The sequence below is a fragment of the Gadus macrocephalus genome, chromosome 17 (genome assembly GCF_031168955.1).
Source record: "Gadus macrocephalus chromosome 17, ASM3116895v1".
NCBI lineage: Eukaryota > Metazoa > Chordata > Actinopteri > Gadiformes > Gadidae > Gadus > Gadus macrocephalus.
In genome coordinates, this window is record NC_082398.1 from 5,170,578 (window position 1) to 5,190,608 (window position 20,031).

The 20,031-nt window shown below is 40.0% G+C and overlaps 3 protein-coding genes across 11 annotated transcripts in view; 2 read left to right on the plus strand and 1 right to left on the minus strand.

The window, feature by feature from the left end:
- The window catches only part of LOC132475848 (butyrophilin subfamily 2 member A2-like), a 38,282-nt gene extending 27,461 nt beyond the window's left edge, over positions 1-10,821 (minus strand). For 2 of the 7 annotated variants that reach the window (XM_060077215.1, XM_060077217.1), the window contains exons 1-4: positions 10,722-10,820; positions 9,978-10,072; positions 9,460-9,783; positions 8,880-9,164 (exon numbers count right to left, since the gene is read on the minus strand). In XM_060077215.1, coding sequence (XP_059933198.1) covers positions 8,880-9,164; positions 9,460-9,783; positions 9,978-10,017 — 649 coding nt within the window. In that variant the 5' untranslated portion in view covers positions 10,018-10,072; positions 10,722-10,820. Of the gene's footprint in view, positions 1-5,331; positions 8,374-8,463; positions 8,569-8,879; positions 9,165-9,459; positions 9,784-9,977; positions 10,073-10,721 lie in introns of those variants that run through there. The other 5 variants (XM_060077220.1, XM_060077216.1, XM_060077218.1 and 2 more) reach the window with 4 other exon arrangements.
- A 1,271-nt stretch (positions 10,822-12,092) lies between these two features.
- LOC132475842 (uncharacterized) lies at positions 12,093-14,660 on the plus strand. Of its 2 annotated transcripts, none has more exons than XM_060077203.1 (7): positions 12,093-12,338; positions 12,590-12,634; positions 12,826-13,062; positions 13,262-13,531; positions 13,774-13,926; positions 14,073-14,141; positions 14,385-14,660. In XM_060077203.1, the coding sequence occupies exons 1-7, from the start codon at positions 12,332-12,334 to the stop codon at positions 14,501-14,503; spliced, it is 900 nt and encodes a 299-aa protein (XP_059933186.1). In that variant the 5' UTR covers positions 12,093-12,331; the 3' UTR covers positions 14,504-14,660. The 2 variants fall into 2 exon arrangements, with proteins under 2 accessions (XP_059933186.1, XP_059933187.1); XM_060077204.1 differs by having other exon boundaries at positions 13,792-13,926.
- Positions 14,661-18,460: 3,800 nt separating this feature from the next.
- Positions 18,461-20,031, plus strand: part of LOC132475818 (L-amino-acid oxidase-like) — a 4,728-nt gene continuing 3,157 nt past the window's right edge. The window contains exons 1-3 of one of the 2 annotated variants that reach the window (XM_060077162.1): positions 18,461-18,502; positions 19,303-19,532; positions 19,780-19,892. In XM_060077162.1, the coding sequence (XP_059933145.1) occupies positions 18,484-18,502; positions 19,303-19,532; positions 19,780-19,892 (362 nt within the window). In that variant the 5' untranslated portion in view covers positions 18,461-18,483. The remainder of the gene's footprint in view (positions 18,503-19,302; positions 19,533-19,779; positions 19,893-20,031) is intronic. The other variant, XM_060077163.1, reaches the window with a different exon arrangement.

The window sequence follows — 20,031 nt, forward strand, 5'->3', positions numbered from 1 at the left end:
ATTCAGAACATTTAGTCCAAATGATATTGTTAATGCTTTAAGTAAAACAATAAATATACTTAAAGTATACATTAGGTTTCACTAGCTCACCATGTGAAATATGAATTGCATTTCACGGTCCACCAGCGTACATTTTTTGACTGGATAAGAGTCACTGCTCTAGTTGAGAAACACATTTAGGGCGGCCTGTATAGCGTCTATTACAGAAAAGTTGGTGGCCTACTTAGTGTCTAAACGGAACTACAGACAGCTTGTGGTGAGGTGTGGATGGTGAGAAAGCAGTGGTTTATATGTGTTAACCTGCCGGTGCACTTGGTTCTGCACGAACCGACAACAGGAACTAGGGTGTCTCATCAACAACTCACCACGATGTTCCAGTTGAGCTGTGGTGAATGCTTAGTATCTGTAGTGAATCCGTATTCAAACAGACACTTTATTGGGAAGCTAATGTACTTTTGAATATCTGTAGATACCATATTAGGTATCTAATGTACTGTGAGTATCAGTCCAGACACTGTATTGGATATCTGTAATGGTTAAATAAATGTCATTAGGTTAGGAAAGCTGAACCTACCTACTACCTGGTGTCATTATCTTACTGTATTGGTAAGAGTTATAGTTTGGAAACTGAAACGGTGAACCGGAAACCACATCCTCCACACTGCCTTCACCAGAGAAAACCTCAGAAAATGGTCCAGTCAGTGCCACCGGGGAAAGGGTGGAAGTCTTCATCAGTACCGCCTGGGACACGTTGGAAGTCTTCAATAGTACAGACAGGGACATGGTGGAAGACTTCTTTAGACATTTAGTCTCTTGTGTTTTATTTGATCAGTCCCGCAGAAACAACAGTAATGTTATTCATTTTTCTCATACCTGAGCTCTACCTAACTCCACTCCCTATAAATACACCAACAAGTTGTAACATACCACTCGTCACATATACATAGGCTTATAATGCATTGACACATTGAAAAAGAAGAGTATACTTTTTCAACACTTCTTATTACTACATCCTCCACTTGACATTCACCACTGAAAAGATATCGCCATGGACATTGTGGAAGTCACAGAAATTGAAATGATGGCCATAGGCCGTAAACAAGTAAACATATGCTTATATATATATATATATATATATATATATATATATATATATATATGTACACGACACCTGGGGGGCTGGGGGATTCCGTGGTAATATATTATTAAAGAATAAAATATATAATTAATTTGATTGTACACCTAAATTCCTATGGCTATAAAGTCAAGTTCTGCAACACATTTATCGCAGAAAGTGCTGCAAAAGTCACGGTGTGATGTTTCTCACTTTGTTAGGCGGGGGAACACACTAGTGAAGTTACCTATTCGAAAAAGGTTGTCACCATATTGTGTTGCACTGAAAAATATAGTCAATTAAAAATAAAAATAAAGTACATTTTGGATAAAAAGTCTGCCGCTGTCATTGTATACATGTGAATATGAATTCCTTAATTTAGATTTTTTTGAAAATTGGTGTCTTCAAAGAAAATGGATGTGGGAATATTTAAATGTTAATACGTTTAAAAAGGTTCAAGTGCTCTTTTTATTTTTTTTCATGTCCCATGTCAAATTGACACACACATGGGTGTCAATATTTGATTAATTTATCTTCATGGTCTCTGAGAGTGAATCTTGTTGTAAGAGGAAGTGTGATGGGAATTACAGACCAAGTCAATAATTTCCTGTCTAAACTGAGTAGAATAAAGAGTCATCCGAACTTCGAACAATTAAGGTCAGATATTTGGGTAATAAAAGGTACAATAACATGAAGCAATCATGCAACAAACAATAAAACAAAAATATAACACAATGAAACAATAAATAAAATAAAACCTACCTTCTAGAGGTGCAGCAGGACCAGGATTAAAGTCAGCCCTGAAAAGCACCGTGAACATTCATTCATGATCACATCATCCAGCCCTGCTTGATGATTAGCATGAATGTGTCAAATATTTCAGATATCAAAAATAAAATAAAAAACACACTACTATTAAGTACCCCAAAGAGAATGTATTGCACATGTATTGTACATATATATTGACATATACAGTATATTATAAGAAGCATATTGAACCAAAACAAAGCATGAACTGGCATTATGTGGAATAATGAATCAATAATGAGGCAAATTTAGAAGATTTAATACAAATTATATTGATACTTTAAGTAAAAATATATATATATACTTAAAGTATATATTAGGTTTCACTAGCTGACCATGTTAAATATTAATTGCATTTCGCGGTCCAACAGCTTGCATTTTCTCACTGGTTTAAGAGTCACTTATCTATTTGAGAAACACATTTAGGGCGGCCTGTATAGCGTCTACTACGGACAAGTCGGGTGGCCTACTTAGTGTCTAAAACGGAACTACAGAAAACTTGTGGGATGGTGAAAAAGCAGTAGTCTATGTGGTTACCTACCGGTGCAGGTCCTTCTGCACTGGGGACGACAGCAACTAGTAAAATAAAGAAGACATTTTGTAAGATGTGGGTTGTACTGCTTTCTACGTCAGTGGTTCTCAACCTTTCTGGGGCTGCTGAGGCCAACCATGAACCCAACAAGACATTCCAGGCACACCAACTTTCAGTAGTAGGGAATGATTATTAAGGTGCACACAAACACATTGTTACTAGGATATCCTATCAGCAATATTTGCAATATTTCACCCAAAGCTGATTATCAATAACAAGTAAAATTATTACTCTCTTAGAAACTGCATATTGCAGGCAATTTAATAATCGTCAGAATATGCATTTAAGAGGCACAATGTGATCAACATGTGAAATGCTAATATAGGTGATTCTGTAGAGTGCTTCACATTTCCGAAACTAGCAGGCCACAGTGGTCTGTGCTCAAACTTCCTCTATGGCCTATCTATCATTTTTGCACATTGTGGTCATCAACTGTCGAGCGTTCTCATGTCAGTGCCATCAATTTATTTTTACACAGCGCGAGATAAGTCAGACCACGAGACTACATGCAGTTCAGGAGAAAGTCAGCGACCTCCACCCATCAGAATACCAGATCCACCTCTCTACAGTCTCCTGGGACAAGAACCTGTCAAATGATGTTCAAACAGAGTCAAACTATGTATTCCAAAAGGATGGAATGCTACGTTCTACGTGATGTTGCCGTTATTAGGAATAATGTTTTTTGTGTTTGTTTAATGAAGAGAAATGTTCTGATGAATGGTTTGGTTATTTGTAGCTTAACCACAAATATGTCAGATCGTTGGAGTCTGTTGCGGACACAAAATGTGAACAATTGTGTCTTCCTGATAAGAATTTTAAACGATGATAAGATCTGTCCGTCCACATGCTTGAACAATTGCTACATCACTTGTGTATTGTGTTTTATTCTTACCATATACAGCTTTTAGTATGGATCTTTAGTGTAAAACATGAGGTTGAAGAACCACTTGAGTTCACTGTGGTACCTGTGGTGCCGTTTGCCATTTGCCTGTGGTAACTACTGCTGGACACATGAGATAAACATATAATGTTGTCTTAAGAAAGAGAGATAAGAGATGTATCTATTATTAAGCTGCAAACAAACATATTATGAATAGGATATCCTATCAACAATATTTGCAATATTTCACCCAAATCAGATTATCCAAAACAAGTAAAATGCATACACGCTCATAGAAACTGCATATTGCAGGCAATCAAAATATGCATTTGAGATGCACAATGTGATCAGGGTGTGAAATGTTAAAGGCACCCAGTGCAACTTTATGTAAACATTCAATGAAAAATAAACATTCAATTTCTAGTCTTTTTTACACGTAGTAAGTTTCAATAACTCCATACCATTACATATCGACATTCAAGGAGCAAAGATGAGACGTCGTTGTGTGGTGAGAACTGATAGAAAATCGTAAACAACAACAATCGCCGGTGGGGAGAAGCCATTTTTCCATTGACTGGAAGCCTGCTTTATTTATTGTAGGTTACAAAAAATAAAGAAAATGGCGGCATTGTTGTTGTTATCGATTTTCTATCAGTTCTCACCACACAACGACGTCTCATCTTTGCTGCTTGAATGTCGGTATGTAATGGTATGGAGTTATTGAAACTTACTACGTGTAAAAAAGACTAGAAATTGAATGTTTATTTTTAAGCCTCGAAAGTTGCACTGGGTGCCTTTAATGGAGGTGATTTTGCAGAGGACTTGACATTTTCAAAACTAGCAGTTCATCAACTGTCGAATGTTCTCGTTTCAAGGCGATCCAAGTGTTAAATAGATCCGACCGCGAGACTACATGCAGCTCACACAAAAAAGTTAAGTAAGTAGAACTCATACAGGCTCATAGAAATGGCATATTGAACAAAAACAAAGCATGAACTTGCATTTTGTTGAATAATGAATAAATAATTAGGCAAATTTAAAACATTAAGTCAAAATTATATTGTTAATACTTTAAGTAAAACAATAAATATACTTAAAGTTTCACTAGCTCCCCATGTTAAATATGAATTGCATTCCATGTTCCAACAGCCTCCCGGGGCTCCAGTTCGCTCAGCCCTACCATACTGGAATTTAAGCCAATGGTTACTGGTTAAGCCCCGGTTCGCATTAGATACCATAACACTAATTTAGAAACCAATTAATACATTAGAATTTAAATCAATACATTTAGAATTCAGTCAATACATTATAAATAAATACATTTAGAAATCACTCAATACATTTAGATATCAATTAATACAAAAAGAATTACACTTAAATACAGAAGGGCTATATATGTACAGGAAAATATACCCTGTAAATGCATAAATTGATCCAGGCAGGTATTTATTGCACATGAAATAATCAATATTGAAAAAATGACATTTATATTGAAGTGATATAAATGTGCAGATAAATATTGCACAAATTTGGATTGATAACATGTTACCAAACATTTGATAGAGTTAAACATCGTTAACGTTATAGCCTTTAATGCTAAGTTTAACTGAGAGCATGCTAGTGACGTAATCCTGTTTTATCTGTTGATATGAAAGGTTGGTCGTGTTTTAACAACTGCCAGCAGAGGGCGACGTTGATCAGCAAACGACCCATCACATTAATTATAAAGTTGCTTTGTAGAGAATCGTTCTAAGACTAAATTTGAACAGGGACAATGTACAAAAGAAACATTAACCTTGTTTAAAACAAGGTTGAGATGCATTGTAGCAGGTTTTAGCATGCTGCTATTTTCCACCTGTAGTAAATTGGTACAGCGAGACACATGAAAAGGTGGGCATAAACAAGTTTTATCATAAATAATGATAAAAACGCATCAGCCGAGAATCAATTATTTTTTTATTCATGGTAGAATGAAATGCAGATAATTTAAGTACATGTGAGTACATGTGGTGAAATGTATGAAGGGCTTTTCGAAGCAAGGGTAGAAAGGGGCTGTTCAGTCAAAACATAGAAAATAGAAAGCTAGAAATGGCAAATAATATAGGGACATTAAAGCTGCATAGAAGTCACACACAAACACACACACAACAATGTGCATACGAAACATAATATTCCTCCCGTTAAACATAACCATGTATGTAAACTGTTATGTTGGTATCTGTATATCGACCTGTTATGTTGAGTTGTTGGAGCAGAGAATACTAATGGTCTCCAGACATAAAGAAAGAATGTATTACACAATGCATTCTTTTTTTTTATATGTTGTATATTTACCTTGTTTTACTTTTTTATTTATTCATTCAACCGGTTCATTACCGCTTCTTAAAACGATCCACTTTTGGAGCCAGGAAGGTTTTTGTTATTTATTTAACAATGAGAAAAGTACACCACAAATATATATTTTTCGGATAATTGTCAATTGTTTTAGGATAAAGGAACTTGCTGTCGTTTTTAGCCTGGATCTCAGAACAACCTAGTCCAATCATCACTCACTCCAGTCAGCTCCCCCTCCGTCCCCTTGTGTGATACGTACACCCCGGGTAGCCTGACATGCAGTCGGGCGAGCTAACAGAGCAATGACAGAGCAAGTTGAATTAGCCTATTTCTTTCTGGAACACATAGGCCTTATGAAAGGCAATTTATCTGATTCTCTCTTCTATCTGATTAAGTGTGAAGATCCTGATTAGCGCGATATGTGTGACATATCATATATATTGTTTAGTATAGGGTTAATAGTTAAGTAGGATACAGTGATTTATTCCAATATAATACGAATGGAGCGAAATTAGAGTCATGCGTTTCGGCTCGGGACCCTTAATGTAAGGACATGCACGTGTGAAAGTAAACTGGCAGACTGTGTAGCACACCGCAAGAGATTGGCACACAATTTAACTTCAATGCAAGAAGTCTGACGGACAATGTCCTGAGAGGTGGGCACTTGGTGCACAATGGTATGAAGTCTCTGTGTTGCTGTTGCTCTGGCCCCACATGTCGTACGTACTATTAGACGTCGAGTACATTATTCAGTGCTGACAAATCATGGTGAGAGTAAAGGTGAATGGGGTGAAACTAGCAATATACAGTTGCTAAGGAATATGCCAGCTCCACCAAGGAAACATCCTAGCGAACGCTCAGCAAGGCTATGCAACAGATGAACATTTTCCGAAGTGACTTACATCAGGAATATCATAAAAAAAAACACCAATACTGGATAGTTTGTAGCTGCCAACCAGGAATATCACAATATTTGCCCTTTGTTTGGGAGGGGCTTAGGGCAGGGGGAATTTCCTCGAAATATAGCCTACTGCTCCTTTTAGTGAAACAGAGTCAAAATGGTAACGGAATTCTTGTGATGCCATTAATGTAAACAAACCTCCAGGGTAACGGGCATCTAGCATCCAGAATAACAGTTGATCTACATAGTATTGTATCAAAAAAAGTATAGCACAGAACACCACATCAAAAGCCTGATACAAACAACCTCATCCCCAACAGGGAGATAACACTCAAGCAGCCTGGTGCCATCCCTACAAATACTAAAATACACATCTAACAAAAAGGTAACTAAAACACAAATATGCATAAGAATAATCACGTCTAATAAAGCTATGCATCAATAAAAAACTCAAGCATATTGGCTTCAGAAAATACTGGCTCATTGAAGTGAGCTTCGTAATTCTTTGCAATTCTTTGCGTCAATAATGGTAGTGTCCTGCAGACTTTCACAGACCTGTAGAATTATCCTAGGGTGGCTAGGTGGTGCTCAACCAAACACAATGCGCAGTTGGATCAAACTGTATTGTAATTCATATCAGATGCCTGATGTATTACTATATTCCATTTAATTTATAATATAATTGACATCTCAAGTGAACTTATAGGTCCAACAAAAGGGTGCCAACATGTTTGAGCTACACACGCCGTCCGTTAATTGGTCGTCAGAATCATCACTTCCATGCGACAGGGGGATAATTAGGGCTGGGTAAAAAAATTGATTTAATTTACATTTTGCAATATCGATTCATTTTTTTTTTTTCATTTTGTTACCATTATTATTATTTTTGTCCCTTAATAAACAACGCCTTAATGCAATTTGCAGAGATGGAATGTTGTTCGAGGACCAACATTCCAAGTTAAGACTGTCCAATTTACAAGTTTGCACTTAAAACCTGTTCTTTAAGATGAAGAGAAAATAAAGTACAAGTGTATTTTGTAACACAGTTGAGCTATTTTCATTATTTAAGAGCAGATTGAATCTAATCGAATAGTAATTAATCGATTCAGAACCTTATGAACCTTACGAAATCGAATCGATTTAGGTAATTGGCCACGATACCCAGCCCTAGGGATAATAATAAACAAACACAGTACCCGCAAGATACTTCTGGACAACGGTGAAAGCTTTGTTTAGTGAAGAAAATGTCACGCAAAAGTTTTCTGTCCTTCTTGGACGTCCTACATTGCCGCTCTTTGATTATTGTGTCGCCTTTTTCTTTTTCCTTGGATTTATTAGCAGGCAACACTGCGTCTGGCTTCTATGAAGTCACGATGCTTACGTAGTTACAGGGGCTATCACCACCCGGCTTAAACCCCACCCTACCGTAAAGTATTCGGTCGGCGGAGGAAACGCGAGCCGCAACATGGCTGTGCCTAACTGCACCTACACTATCGGTCCTAATCGTACTGGGCCTAAACGCATCCACCGTTGGAAACACGCCATTAGAGGCACATAGCGAGCAGTAGCAGCTAGTTAGAGGCACAAATTGGGCTTGAGCAGCAAGCAAGAGACAGATAGCGAGTAGTAGCAGGCAGCTAGAGGCACATAGTGGGCAGTGGCTGCTTGTGTGAGTGTCTTAGGATCTTCATTTTGGCCCGTTCTTTCCATCTCGTTCTAGGATTTTCTACAAAGGGTTCTGTAGGCTGGACAGAACAGTATGAAGGTTGGCACCTGGCTGGAATTCATTTAATAAATGAAAGCATCTCATTATCTTACAAATACTATGTACTCACCGATAATAATAATAATAACAATAGTCATCAAAGCGAGCACCACCGCAACAGCAATCAATCCATCTGTAGTTCGACAAGACCGGGCCAAACCAGAAAGGATGTTCTCTGCAGAGCAAGTACATTTACATTTTTATAGAATCTGTCTATAACATCGCATCTGCCAATAACATCCCACGGCAGGCCTAAATCTAGAGACATTCATGACGTCTCGTTAATACGAATACGTTTTGGCCATAGGCTAGTACGAGGCATTCATACAACCACCCTCAATGTTATAAACTGTGCTGCCAGATATAGAAGTGTTGACGCTCCATATACATGAAGTCTTCACCGTCATAGAACTCTTGCATTAACCAATGGGTGACGTCCCAGACGCTACGTCCAGGGACATCATCACCAGACATAACAGGACCTACCAGGAAGGTGTATCTCCGTCTCCCTGGTCTGGTTGAAGAGCTCCTGGTGAACTCTACAGGTGAGGTATCTGCTCAGGCTCCTCGACTCCACCTCCACGGTGCTGGAAATGTTGTAGAGTTGGTTGGGGTCCTGGGTGGTAGTCATGGTTACAGCGGGCAGGGGGAGTCCATCAGTGGTCCACCAGGAGAGCTTTGGTTGTGGGTACCAGCCTTTAGCCCGGCAGCCCAGAACCAGGACCTCACCCTTGACTTCCTCCAGGGTTATGACTGGGGAGGAGGCTGCACCTGGGGGTAAGGTGAGGGTAGTGACTGGGGAGGAGGGTGGGGTTAGGGTTATGACTGGGAGGAGGGTGGGGTTAGGGTTATGACTGGGAGGGTGGGGTTAGGGTTATGACTGGGAGGAGGGTGGGGTTAGGGTTATGACTGGGAGGAGGGTGGGGTTAGGGTTATGACTGGGTGGAGGAGGGTGCCCCTGAGGGTGGGGTTAGGGGGGGTACTTCTACTATATTCGTAGTAGAATCTGTCTCACCTACTATAAAAAGGTCTGGGTCTTGTTCCAACCTACCGGTAGCAGTCTTACCTACAAGGAGATGGACGGTGTACATGTTTTCTGCGGACTTGAACAGGCAGGTGTAGTTCCCCTCATCGGCCAGTCGGACGCGGGGCAGTTTGAGGGAGATGATTCCTCTGTCCAGATCTTCTGCTGACAGCATCGTCCTGCCTCTGTATGCCGGATTCTGATGTTCATAAATGGTCCGACGGTTTTCATGCCGATGGACAATATCAGGATTCAGGTCCGTCCTGGACCACTCCATTACATTCTCGCCGATGTCTGACGACGTCGTCGTATCGACAGACAAAGTGACGTCGTCACCGACCAGTGCCCTCACGTTAAGAGCTTCCCCTAGACAGAGAGATGACCCGAGGAAGAGAAAGAGGAGGTGAGGTTGGGGAACAAAGCCCAAGTATCTATCATTCACCTTGCTACACCTAGCTAGGAGAGGATCTGCTACTGGACACTCTCCTCTGACTCTAGTAGTAACATATGGACATTGTATGACAACCAAAAAGAGTATTGGTAATTATGGGATATTTTACCTGCAGAAAAGCAGATCAACAGGAGAACGAGGACTTCCATGAGAAGTCCTGAAGAGGTTGCTCTGACTAATAATACATTATTATTATTTATTTACCTGAAATAGAACAATAAATGTTATTAAAACATGCACATCCTTACCCAAACTGACAATTATACATGATTGACAAAGTTGCACAGTATTATTATTATTATTATTTTATAAATAATAATAATGTGTTCACCGAGCTGTTAAAACAGGACCGAAGAGAGCCAGGGAAGTGCGTTGATGCGCTCATATCTATTGACACAATAACTACTTGACAAACTAGCCAAACTTTCAAAATTAGACACATTTACAGGTGTAGGCCTAAAGTCAGCAGCCTGTGGTGTTGATGTTTGAGGTTCTACACCTGTAAACGTGTGAAAATAAGTGAACTGTGAATCAACGCTCTGGTATCCCAAGTATGGGCCTACTCAATTTGAGAATACTTGAGATACCAGAGCGTTGATTCACAGGCACCAGAATCAACGCTCAGGTATCCAAAATAGGCCAATTCTCAAATTGAGAATACTTGAGATACCAGAGCGTTGATTCACAGGTTATTGAACACGTGGCAATAGTGAAACAAAAAAAAGTCCGGATTGATAATAGTTATGTAGGCTATTGTATCGATATAATAGTCTAAATAACTTTATTACACGCAGGGCGGGCACACACGGAGGCCTACAGATGGAGAGGATGCCCCAACATAATACATATTTACCTTTATACTTCTTTGGAAATGTGTTTTCGATGTGCACATTTTAACATGCAGGTTAATACCGCTTTCGTTTCTTCTTCTTCTTCTTCTTTTTGGTTTTATTGGCGGTTGGCAAACAAACATGTGCATTACCGCCACCTACTGGTTTCTTTATGCATCTTTATTTACTATTGTAACCCTGAGTTACCCGGATTTCATATTTTCTTTATCAAATGTGTTTCTTTTAGATATCCAAATACGTGCCTATAGCATCTATCTCCTGACATTTTCCTTAATATATTCTCCAACTCATATCTTTCTTTAATTTCTGCCAAATTATCCTGCATTTGTCGTCTCTCTACTTCATACTTCCTACAAATGTTCATTACATGATCTACAGTTTCCTGCTCCTCACAATGATCACACCTCCCTGTGTCATGTTTTCCAACCATAAATAACGATGCATTTAGCCCTGTATGTCCAAATCTTAGCCTTGATATTACGGTTTCTTCCCCATATATATATATATATATATATATATATATATATATATATATATATATATATATATATATATATATATATATATATATATATATATAAATGAATAAATATTTGATTATAGTCTGATGGGATAAAAGAATGTCAGAATTACGGTGCATAAGAGCTCTTGCAGCTAACAATGTCAAGTATCGCACCATACAGCCCCAGATACACAGAACTCTCACCACAAGCTCAACATATGTGCAGTCTCACGCCCACACACACCAACCGCTGTCTGCACTGTTGTCTGTAGTTCCACAAAATTTAAGCTGCATTCTCCACCGTCCATGTTAGTGTCACTGAAAGCAGAACAACCAATAGCCAAGTTTATTTCTGTGTTACACAACCATCTCTCTACTCAGTCACCTGATACAGAATTACATAAATCCATCCAAATAATTATTTGAACCATTTCCTCTGACATCATTCTGTTTATCCCATATGTCACCAGCAATATTTACATCATGTGGGGGATGGGCAAGGGATACAATGTCATGGATGATTTTAAGGACGATGTGGCAAAGAGTGACGAAGAGGTATAGAGATAGAGGAGTTAATTCCATTCATTCCATGACATGATTTTCAAGTGACTGGGAACTCCATGTGGAGAAAGAATCCTCTGAGAACAATAACTACGAAGAGTGAGTCTTTCCTCTCTTATCAGCTCTACAGTATGAAGTCCAACTCTCGCGTCTGAAGAACTAAGCCCGGCAAAAGAATTGAACTGAAGTCAATAAATACATTAGATAACATTACATTAATTTAGAAACCAATTAAAACATTACAAATCAATCAATACATTAAAATTCAGTAAATACATTTAGTAATCAATTAAAAAACATATATATATATATATAGATGATAAATATTGCACAAAGTTGGATTGATAACATGTTACGAAACATTTGATTCACATCACACCTATACCTACTACTTGTGTGCGCACAGGCAGGAGGAACTGAACGCCCAAAGCAAAGCACATCCTTCTGTCACTGCATGTGTGAGAGCTCACAAGACATCACAGCAAGAATCAGTCTGTCTGAGAATCAGTCAGTGTTATGAATCTAACGCTCAGCATGTTATGAAGTCCAATGTTCTGTAAGTAGGATGTTATTAATCTATCCGTGCAATATTTCAGATTCTTTTTTAAACTGCAGTATCTCAAAATGTCTATACTGAATATGTTTATATATAGAAAATTATACATGTGCATGACACACTCTTCTGGTCAGTAATGCACTCTTTTATTTTATTTTAAATATCTATCTGAACTATATTACACATTCCTACTAATCATCAAGCATGGCTGGATGATGTGATCATGAATTAATGTTCACGGTGCTTTTCAGGGCTGACTTTAATCCTGGTCCTGCTGCACCTCACCCGGGGAAACAGTGAGTTTATACCGTCTTACAAGTATTGACTGACTGATTTCTGATGTATTGATTCATTCAAATTCATTGATTTCGAGATTTATTTATTGATTCCTCATGTTTATTTTGTATTGATTTATCAATAATCTTTTGATTGATTTGTGTCGATATTAATTGTTTGTATTTCTGATGTATTGATCGGCTGACTACAGGTCCATGTTTCGGCCGGTCTCTGGGGATCAGCCAATCCAGGACTCAGTTCTTCAAACGGGAGGGTTTCACGTTATACTGCGGAGCTGATGAGCGTATAATGACTAACTCTAAATCAGTTACTTGCTCTCAGAAGAGCCATGAATGTAATATTACACTGGCAGGAGAACATCACAGCGGTTCTTACTGGTGTGACTGCTCTGGAGAACTAGGGGAAGCGGTCAACATCACAGTGACTGGTATGTGTGTCTCTTTGTCACCAGTTGGTTCTCCCACTACATTATTCACCATTTATAACACTGCACTATTGATCAATGATCCCTATGGACAATGTGCCCCAGTTTTACACCTGGCCATAACGTCGTTCATCAACCTGCGTTGTGGTTCAATAGTTTAATGCCCTGAGACCTGGGTTGACAGTTTGCTGTGTTTCTACAGGAGGGTCTGTGATCCTAGGGAGTCCTGTCCACCCCGTACCAGAGGGAAGTCCTGTTACACTTCGCTGCCTGACGACCCACAAGTCCAGTAAAAAGCTGGTTGTTGTGACCCCAATAAACCAGTCCTGTACCTTCTCCAGAGATGGGCGGCTCATTGGGGTCGGTTTGACGGGAGAGATGAGTTTTGCTGCTGTCAACAGATCTCATGAAGGCCTCTACACGTGTACCTTCTCTGGTGTTGAGTCTCCAGGGAGCTGGCTGGCTGTCAGAGGTGAGCTCTGTTTGGTCTCCACATGGTGAAGTTCTACAGTCACATTAAAGGAGGACTATGGTAGGACTTCTTTATAATTTAATAATCAAAACAATGTTTATGAAATTACCATTAAACAATGTGGGTCAACCCGTCATCCGTAGTGTGATATCCGCCGTGAACTTCTTTCAGTGGGCGTCTGTTCATTGGTCTTCGGTTTTACTGAATAGCAAAGTCGGCTTGCTTGTCTTTCTGCTTATTAGGTGATCTCCTTTCCTCAGCGACCTCCTCCACCGAATCCCACCCCCCCACCAATCACCACCTGCTCCTCCCATTGGTCTACGCTGGACCGCCCCTCCTCCTGATGGTTCTTCTGGGAATAGTCGGAGGATGCTGCTGGAGAAGGAGTCGCAAAGGTACTTCCTCCACCTCCTCCTAAGTCTCCCTTAATCAATTACACCTTCTCCTCCTGTGCAACAAATATGACTGATCCCCAACAGAATAACTTGTCCTCTCCTCGTCCTTATGTAACGATTGACCGATTTAAATGTTTGTGTTTCAGAAGCCGAAGAAGCTGCCTCAGAGGATGAGGTTCATGCGGATGTAGTCCAAAATAAGACAAAGAAGAAAGGTCAGGAAACAAATACACACAAAGTGTAACTTTAGAACTCGTTAATCCCTGTTAACACACAATGTGTGAAAGGTGATATGCTAATATGGGTGATTTTTCAAAGTGCTTATAATTTTGAAAACTAGCAGGCCACAGTGGTCTGTGCTCAAACTTCCCCTATTGTCCTGTCTATCAATTTTTTACATTGTGGTCATCAACTGTCGAGCGTTCTCTTGTCAGTGCGATCAATTTGTTTTTACACAGAGCGAGATAGGTCAGACTGCGAGTCTACATGTAGTTACGGAGAAAGTCTGCAACCCCAGCCCATCAGAATACCAGATCCACCTCTCTACAGTCTCCTGGGGCAAGAACCTGTCAAATGATGTTCAAACAGAGGCAAAGTATATATTCCAAAAGGATGGAATGCTACATTCTACGTCATATCACAATGATTAGGAATAATGTTTTTTGTGTTTGTTCAATGAGAAGAAATGTTCTGATGAATGGTTTGTTTATTTGTAGCTTAACCACAAATTTGTGTTTCTAGTTCCAACGGATCGTTGCAGTCTGTTGCGGACAGAAAATGTGAACAATTGTAGCTCCCCGATAAAAAATGTAAACGACGAGAAGATCTGTCCGTCCACATGCTCGAACAAATTCTAAATAACTAATCGTCACTTTTGTTTGATTCTTACCATATACTGCTTTTAGTTTGGATCTTTAGTGTAAAACTTGGGGTTGAAGATCCACTTGAGTTCACTGTGTTACCTGTGGTGCGGTCTGCCATTTGCCTGGGGTAACTACTGCTGGACACATGAGATGAACATATAAGGTTGTCATAAGAAATAGAGATAAGAGATTTATCTAGTTTAGATGGATGTGTTTTAGTTAGTCTTATCAGGTGTCTCACTACTTTGATGATGGTTGAACTGTAAAATAAAGACGACATTTTGTCAGATGTGTGTTGTTGTGCTTTCTACGTCAGTGGTTCTCAACCTTTCTGGGGCTGCTGAGGCCAACCATGACCCCAACAAGACATTCCAGGCTCACCAACTTTAAGTTGTAGGGAATGATTATGAAGATGCAATCAAACACGTTGTTACTAGGATATCCTATCAGCAATATTTGCAATATTTCACCAAATGCGGATTATCCAAAACAAGTAAAATTCATACAGGCTCATAGATACTGCATATTGCAGGCAATTGTATATTTGTCAAAAATATGCAATTGAGTGGACAATGTGATGAGGTGGCATTTCCCTGTCCACCAGCGTATATTTTCTCACTGGTTAAGAGTCACTGCTCTATTTGCGAAACACATTTAGGGCGGTCTGTATAGCGTTGGTTACAGGCTAGTCGGTGGCCTACTTAGTGTCTAAAACGGAACTACAGAAAACTTGTGGGATGGTGAGAAAGCTGTCGTTTGTATGTGGTTACCTACCGGTGCAGGTCCTTCTGCACCGGGGACAACAGCACCCAGGGTGTCTGAACAACTCACCACAATGTTCCAGTTGAGCTGTGTCGACTGCTTAGTATCTGCAATGAATCCGTATTCAAACAGACACTGTATTGGGTAGCTAATGTGCTTTAAATATCGGTAGATACCATATTAGGTATCTAATGTACTGTCAGTATCAGTCCAGACACTGTATTGGGTAGCTAATTTACTATAAATACCAGTAGAAAATGTATTAGGTATCTAATGTACTGTCATTATCAGTACAGATACTGTATTGGGTATCTGCAATGGTTAAACAAATTATGTCATTAGAATGGTTAGGAAGGCTTAACCTACCTACTATATGTTGTCATTATCTAACTGGAATGGTAACAGAGTTATATTTTGGAAACTGAAACGGTGAACTGAAAACCCCATCCTCCACACTGCCTTCACCAGAGAAAACTCGGAAAATGGTCCAGTCAGTGCCACCGGGGAAAGGCTGGAAGTCTTCATCGGTACCACCTGGGACACGTTGGAAGTCTTCAATAGTACAGACAGGGACATGGTGGAAGACTTCTTTAGACATTTTGTCTCTTCTTGTGTTTTATTTGATCAGTCACGCAGAAACAACAGTAATGTTATTCATTGTTCTCATACCTGAGCTCCACCTACCTCCACTTCCTTTAACTACACCGACAAGTTGTAACATACCACTTGTCACTTGTTCTAGGCTTATAATGCATTGACACATTGAAAAGAAGAGTATACTTTTTCAACACTTCTTAGTGCGACTGTTAGTACGACATTTTCCATTTGACATTCACCACTGAAAAGATATCACCATTATGGACATTGTGGTAGGCACCGAAATTGAAATGATGGCCATAGGCCGTAAACAAGTGCATATATGCATATATATGTATATATATATATATATATATACACATACGACAACTTGGGGGGTGGGGGATTCCGTGGTAATATATTATAATTTAAAAAAAAATGTCACCATTATGGACATTGTGGTAGGCACCGAAATTAAAATGATGGCCATAGGCCGTAAACAAGTGCATATATATATATATATATATATATATATATAGATACACATACGACAACTTGGGGGGTGGGGGATTCCGTGGTAAAATATTATAATTTAAAAAAAATGTGTTTTGTCTTCTGATTGGTTCACCCAAATTCCTACGGCTACAAATACAATTTCTGCAACACATTTATCACAGAAAGTGCTGCAAAAGTCAAGTTGTGATGGTCCTTTCTTTTTGGTTATGCAGGGAGCTCACTGTTACCGATTCGAAACGGTTGTCGCCAAATTGTGTTTCACAGAAAATGTAGTCAATTAAAAACAATTAATAGAAGTAAATTTTGGATAACAAGTCTGTCAATGTCTTTGTGAATATGCATTTCTGAAAATAGATTTGTGAAAATGGGTGTGTTCAAAGAAAACGGATTTGTGAATATTTAATATTTATGTGTCAAATTGACCCAAGGGTTTCAATATTTGATTAATTTATTTTCATGGTCTCTGAGTATGAATCTTGTTGTAAGAGGAAGTGTGATGGGAATTGCGGAGCATGTCAATCATTTCCTGTCTAAACTGAGCACAATAAAGAGTCATCCGAACTTATAACAATTATGGTCATATATTTAGGTAATAAAGGTACAATAACATACAACAATCATACCACAAACAATAAAACAAAAATATAACTAACAATATAACAAACAATAATAATAATAATATAATAATAATCCGAGGCCTCAGATGGGAGTTCCCCCTGAGTCTCTCCCAGAGCTCCTCAAGGAGATGTCCCCTAATGGGAAAATCACCCTGCGTCCCTCCAAGAGGTCCACAAGCTGAAGTCCCCAGAGGGGAAAACACCCAGCGTCCCTCCAAAAGGTCCGCAAGCTGAAGTCTGATGCACTGACTAAAGCAAGGACTTCTTGACAGTGGCTGTCAGTAGGCTGAGAGCAGCTCTGCCCCCCAATAAAACAAAGCTATTGGTTGACCAGATGGTAACCTATCGATTGAACCTCCTCAGGATGTCATAAAGGGGGTCGTGGCCATGGCCTATCAGTTGGATCCCTGGCATCTCAAAATCCCCGAGGGGGTTAAGAAAACAGACACATACCAACATATGACACTCAGAGAAACAGAATGTGAAAATATAATTTCCCATTACATAATTTTGCTTTTCTCCAAACACTGACTGAGTTCATGCTCATGTATAAAAGAGGTGAACAGTAGAACGGCAGCCGATGGGTAGGCAATGAGAGAGGAGCAGATGGGGCATTCGAAGAGATTCAACTAATCAACTAACCTTAACTAATTGTGAGCATTACATTTGGGAGAAACACTAACTAAATTCCTTTCAGGAATGAGGAAGCTTCCACTTTCGATATTGGGTCTGGGTTCCTATGACTACCTCATAAGTATTATTATCTGCCAACACTACTCTTGGAGACAGACGCATTCATCACCTGATTAAAAGGGAAGGAGTAATTCTGAAGAATGTAGTTGTGTCACACCTGATGTCAAAATGACTATTTACATTTTTTGTTTTATTTTAAATACCTTGCTGCTTGATAAGGAAGACAGTAAGTATACATAAAAGGTCCTTCAACTGGCAGCTCCCAGTAGAACCGTAGAAGTTTGTTGTCCCTGAATAGTTTATCCAAAAACGAAACTTATCCTAAGAGGGAGGAAGAGAGGAACTGCTATTTAAAAGCATTTTTCTGTCATCAAACAGTTGGCGTGAGGGCTCTCACATTGAAGGTAGGAACCCATGTCTTGTTCTAACACTGCTCAACATGCCATGTAAAAAAAAATATATATATAGGCTATCAGTGTTGTGATTCACTGTATCTCATCTCCACAGTATCTACCCCCGAGACAGAATCCATGGCCCTCTGGAAACCAAGTGAGTACACACTGGATCATTTGTTGGAACTCAAGAAAATTTAAATATGTAAATAAATGTATTCTACGAGAACGTTTGTCCGCTGAGTATTAGGCAGGGCGGATATTCTCGTGAGGTCATGCTGAAAAATGTAAATGTACATTTAGGGCATTTAGCAGACGCTTTTATCGAAAGCGAGTTACAATCAGAACATTTGTCAGAGGAAAGGGAAACACAATATCGCTGTAGTGTATATATCACTGACCTAATTGGTCACATGTGATTTTTCAGGTAGGATGTGAACTAGGATAGCGCTGAGTCAGCAATGCCAATTTCGGTGACTCGCGAGATGGAGAGATAGGAGGACGGTGGGTTAGAGATGGCTCGTTCCGGTGCTTCAGAAGGGAATGAAAGGAGAGATTCCGGTCTGCAGTTGGTGGTGTCAAGGGTGCGTTTCTTAAGGAGCAGCGTGGCAATCTTGAAGGACGATGGAATAAAAAAATAAGAAACTATCCTCTTATTGACAGTTTGAAATGTGTTTGGGGAGGAGAATAGACCAGGGCATTCTAGGTAGCAGGCCTTGGATGTACTGGGCAGGTCCCACTATAACGAAGCGAAGACTGGTATTACTGGGCATCTCCTAGTATAACCAGTAGAAGAGGGGTTGCCATGGGAAGCTATCAGTGTCAATAGTTTTATTCAACAACATTTATGCATGATATTCATATGGAACATTCACAGAACATCTTAAGGCTCTGGCTTGATTGGTTGTGCTCAGGGTAATTCTGGGCAATAGAAAGTCTAAGTGTTTGACTGTGCAGTAGTTGTGTTGTTGCTGGCCTGTGTGTCCTGGCCACGGGGGGCTACGGAGGACCTCCGCAGTTTCAAGGAGCAGCTCAGTGACTGTCTGGAGGACAAGGACTACCAGGAGCTTCTGGACATCAGTATCCATGGCCTCCCCCCTGCCCAGACCCCTCGGCATGTGGTGGTGGTGGGCGCCGGCATGGCCGGCCTGACCGCTGCCAAACTGCTGCAGGACGCGGGACACCAGGTAACCGCTCTCGGGGTTTTCTTCTCTTGTGCCACTGCAACCTTTATCACTTCATACTGGCTCGACGTTTGATTCACCAATTTGTTTTTGTGAATGAAACGTCGCTAGCTAGAATTATCATGAGATGTAGTTAGCCAGAAGCATAAGGAGATAGAGCTAGCTAGAAGCACAGTTAGACGTAGCTAGCTAGAAACACAATGAGCCGCAGCTGTTCGGTGTGTATGTGTGCGTGTGTGTGTGTATGCAGGTGACGGTGCTGGAAGCTAGTGGGAGGGTGGGCGGGAGGGTGGAGACCTACAGACATCAGACAGGGGGCTGGTATGCTGAACTGGGAGCCATGAGGATTCCAAGCTTCCATCAGTAAGTTAGCCGGTCCTACTTGCTTCCCTCTTGCTCTCCCTCTCTCTCTGTCCCTCTCTCATGCTGTCTCTCTTATGCTGTCTCTCTCTCATGCTGTCTCTCTCTGTCCCTCTCTCATGCTGTCTCTCTCTGTCCCTCT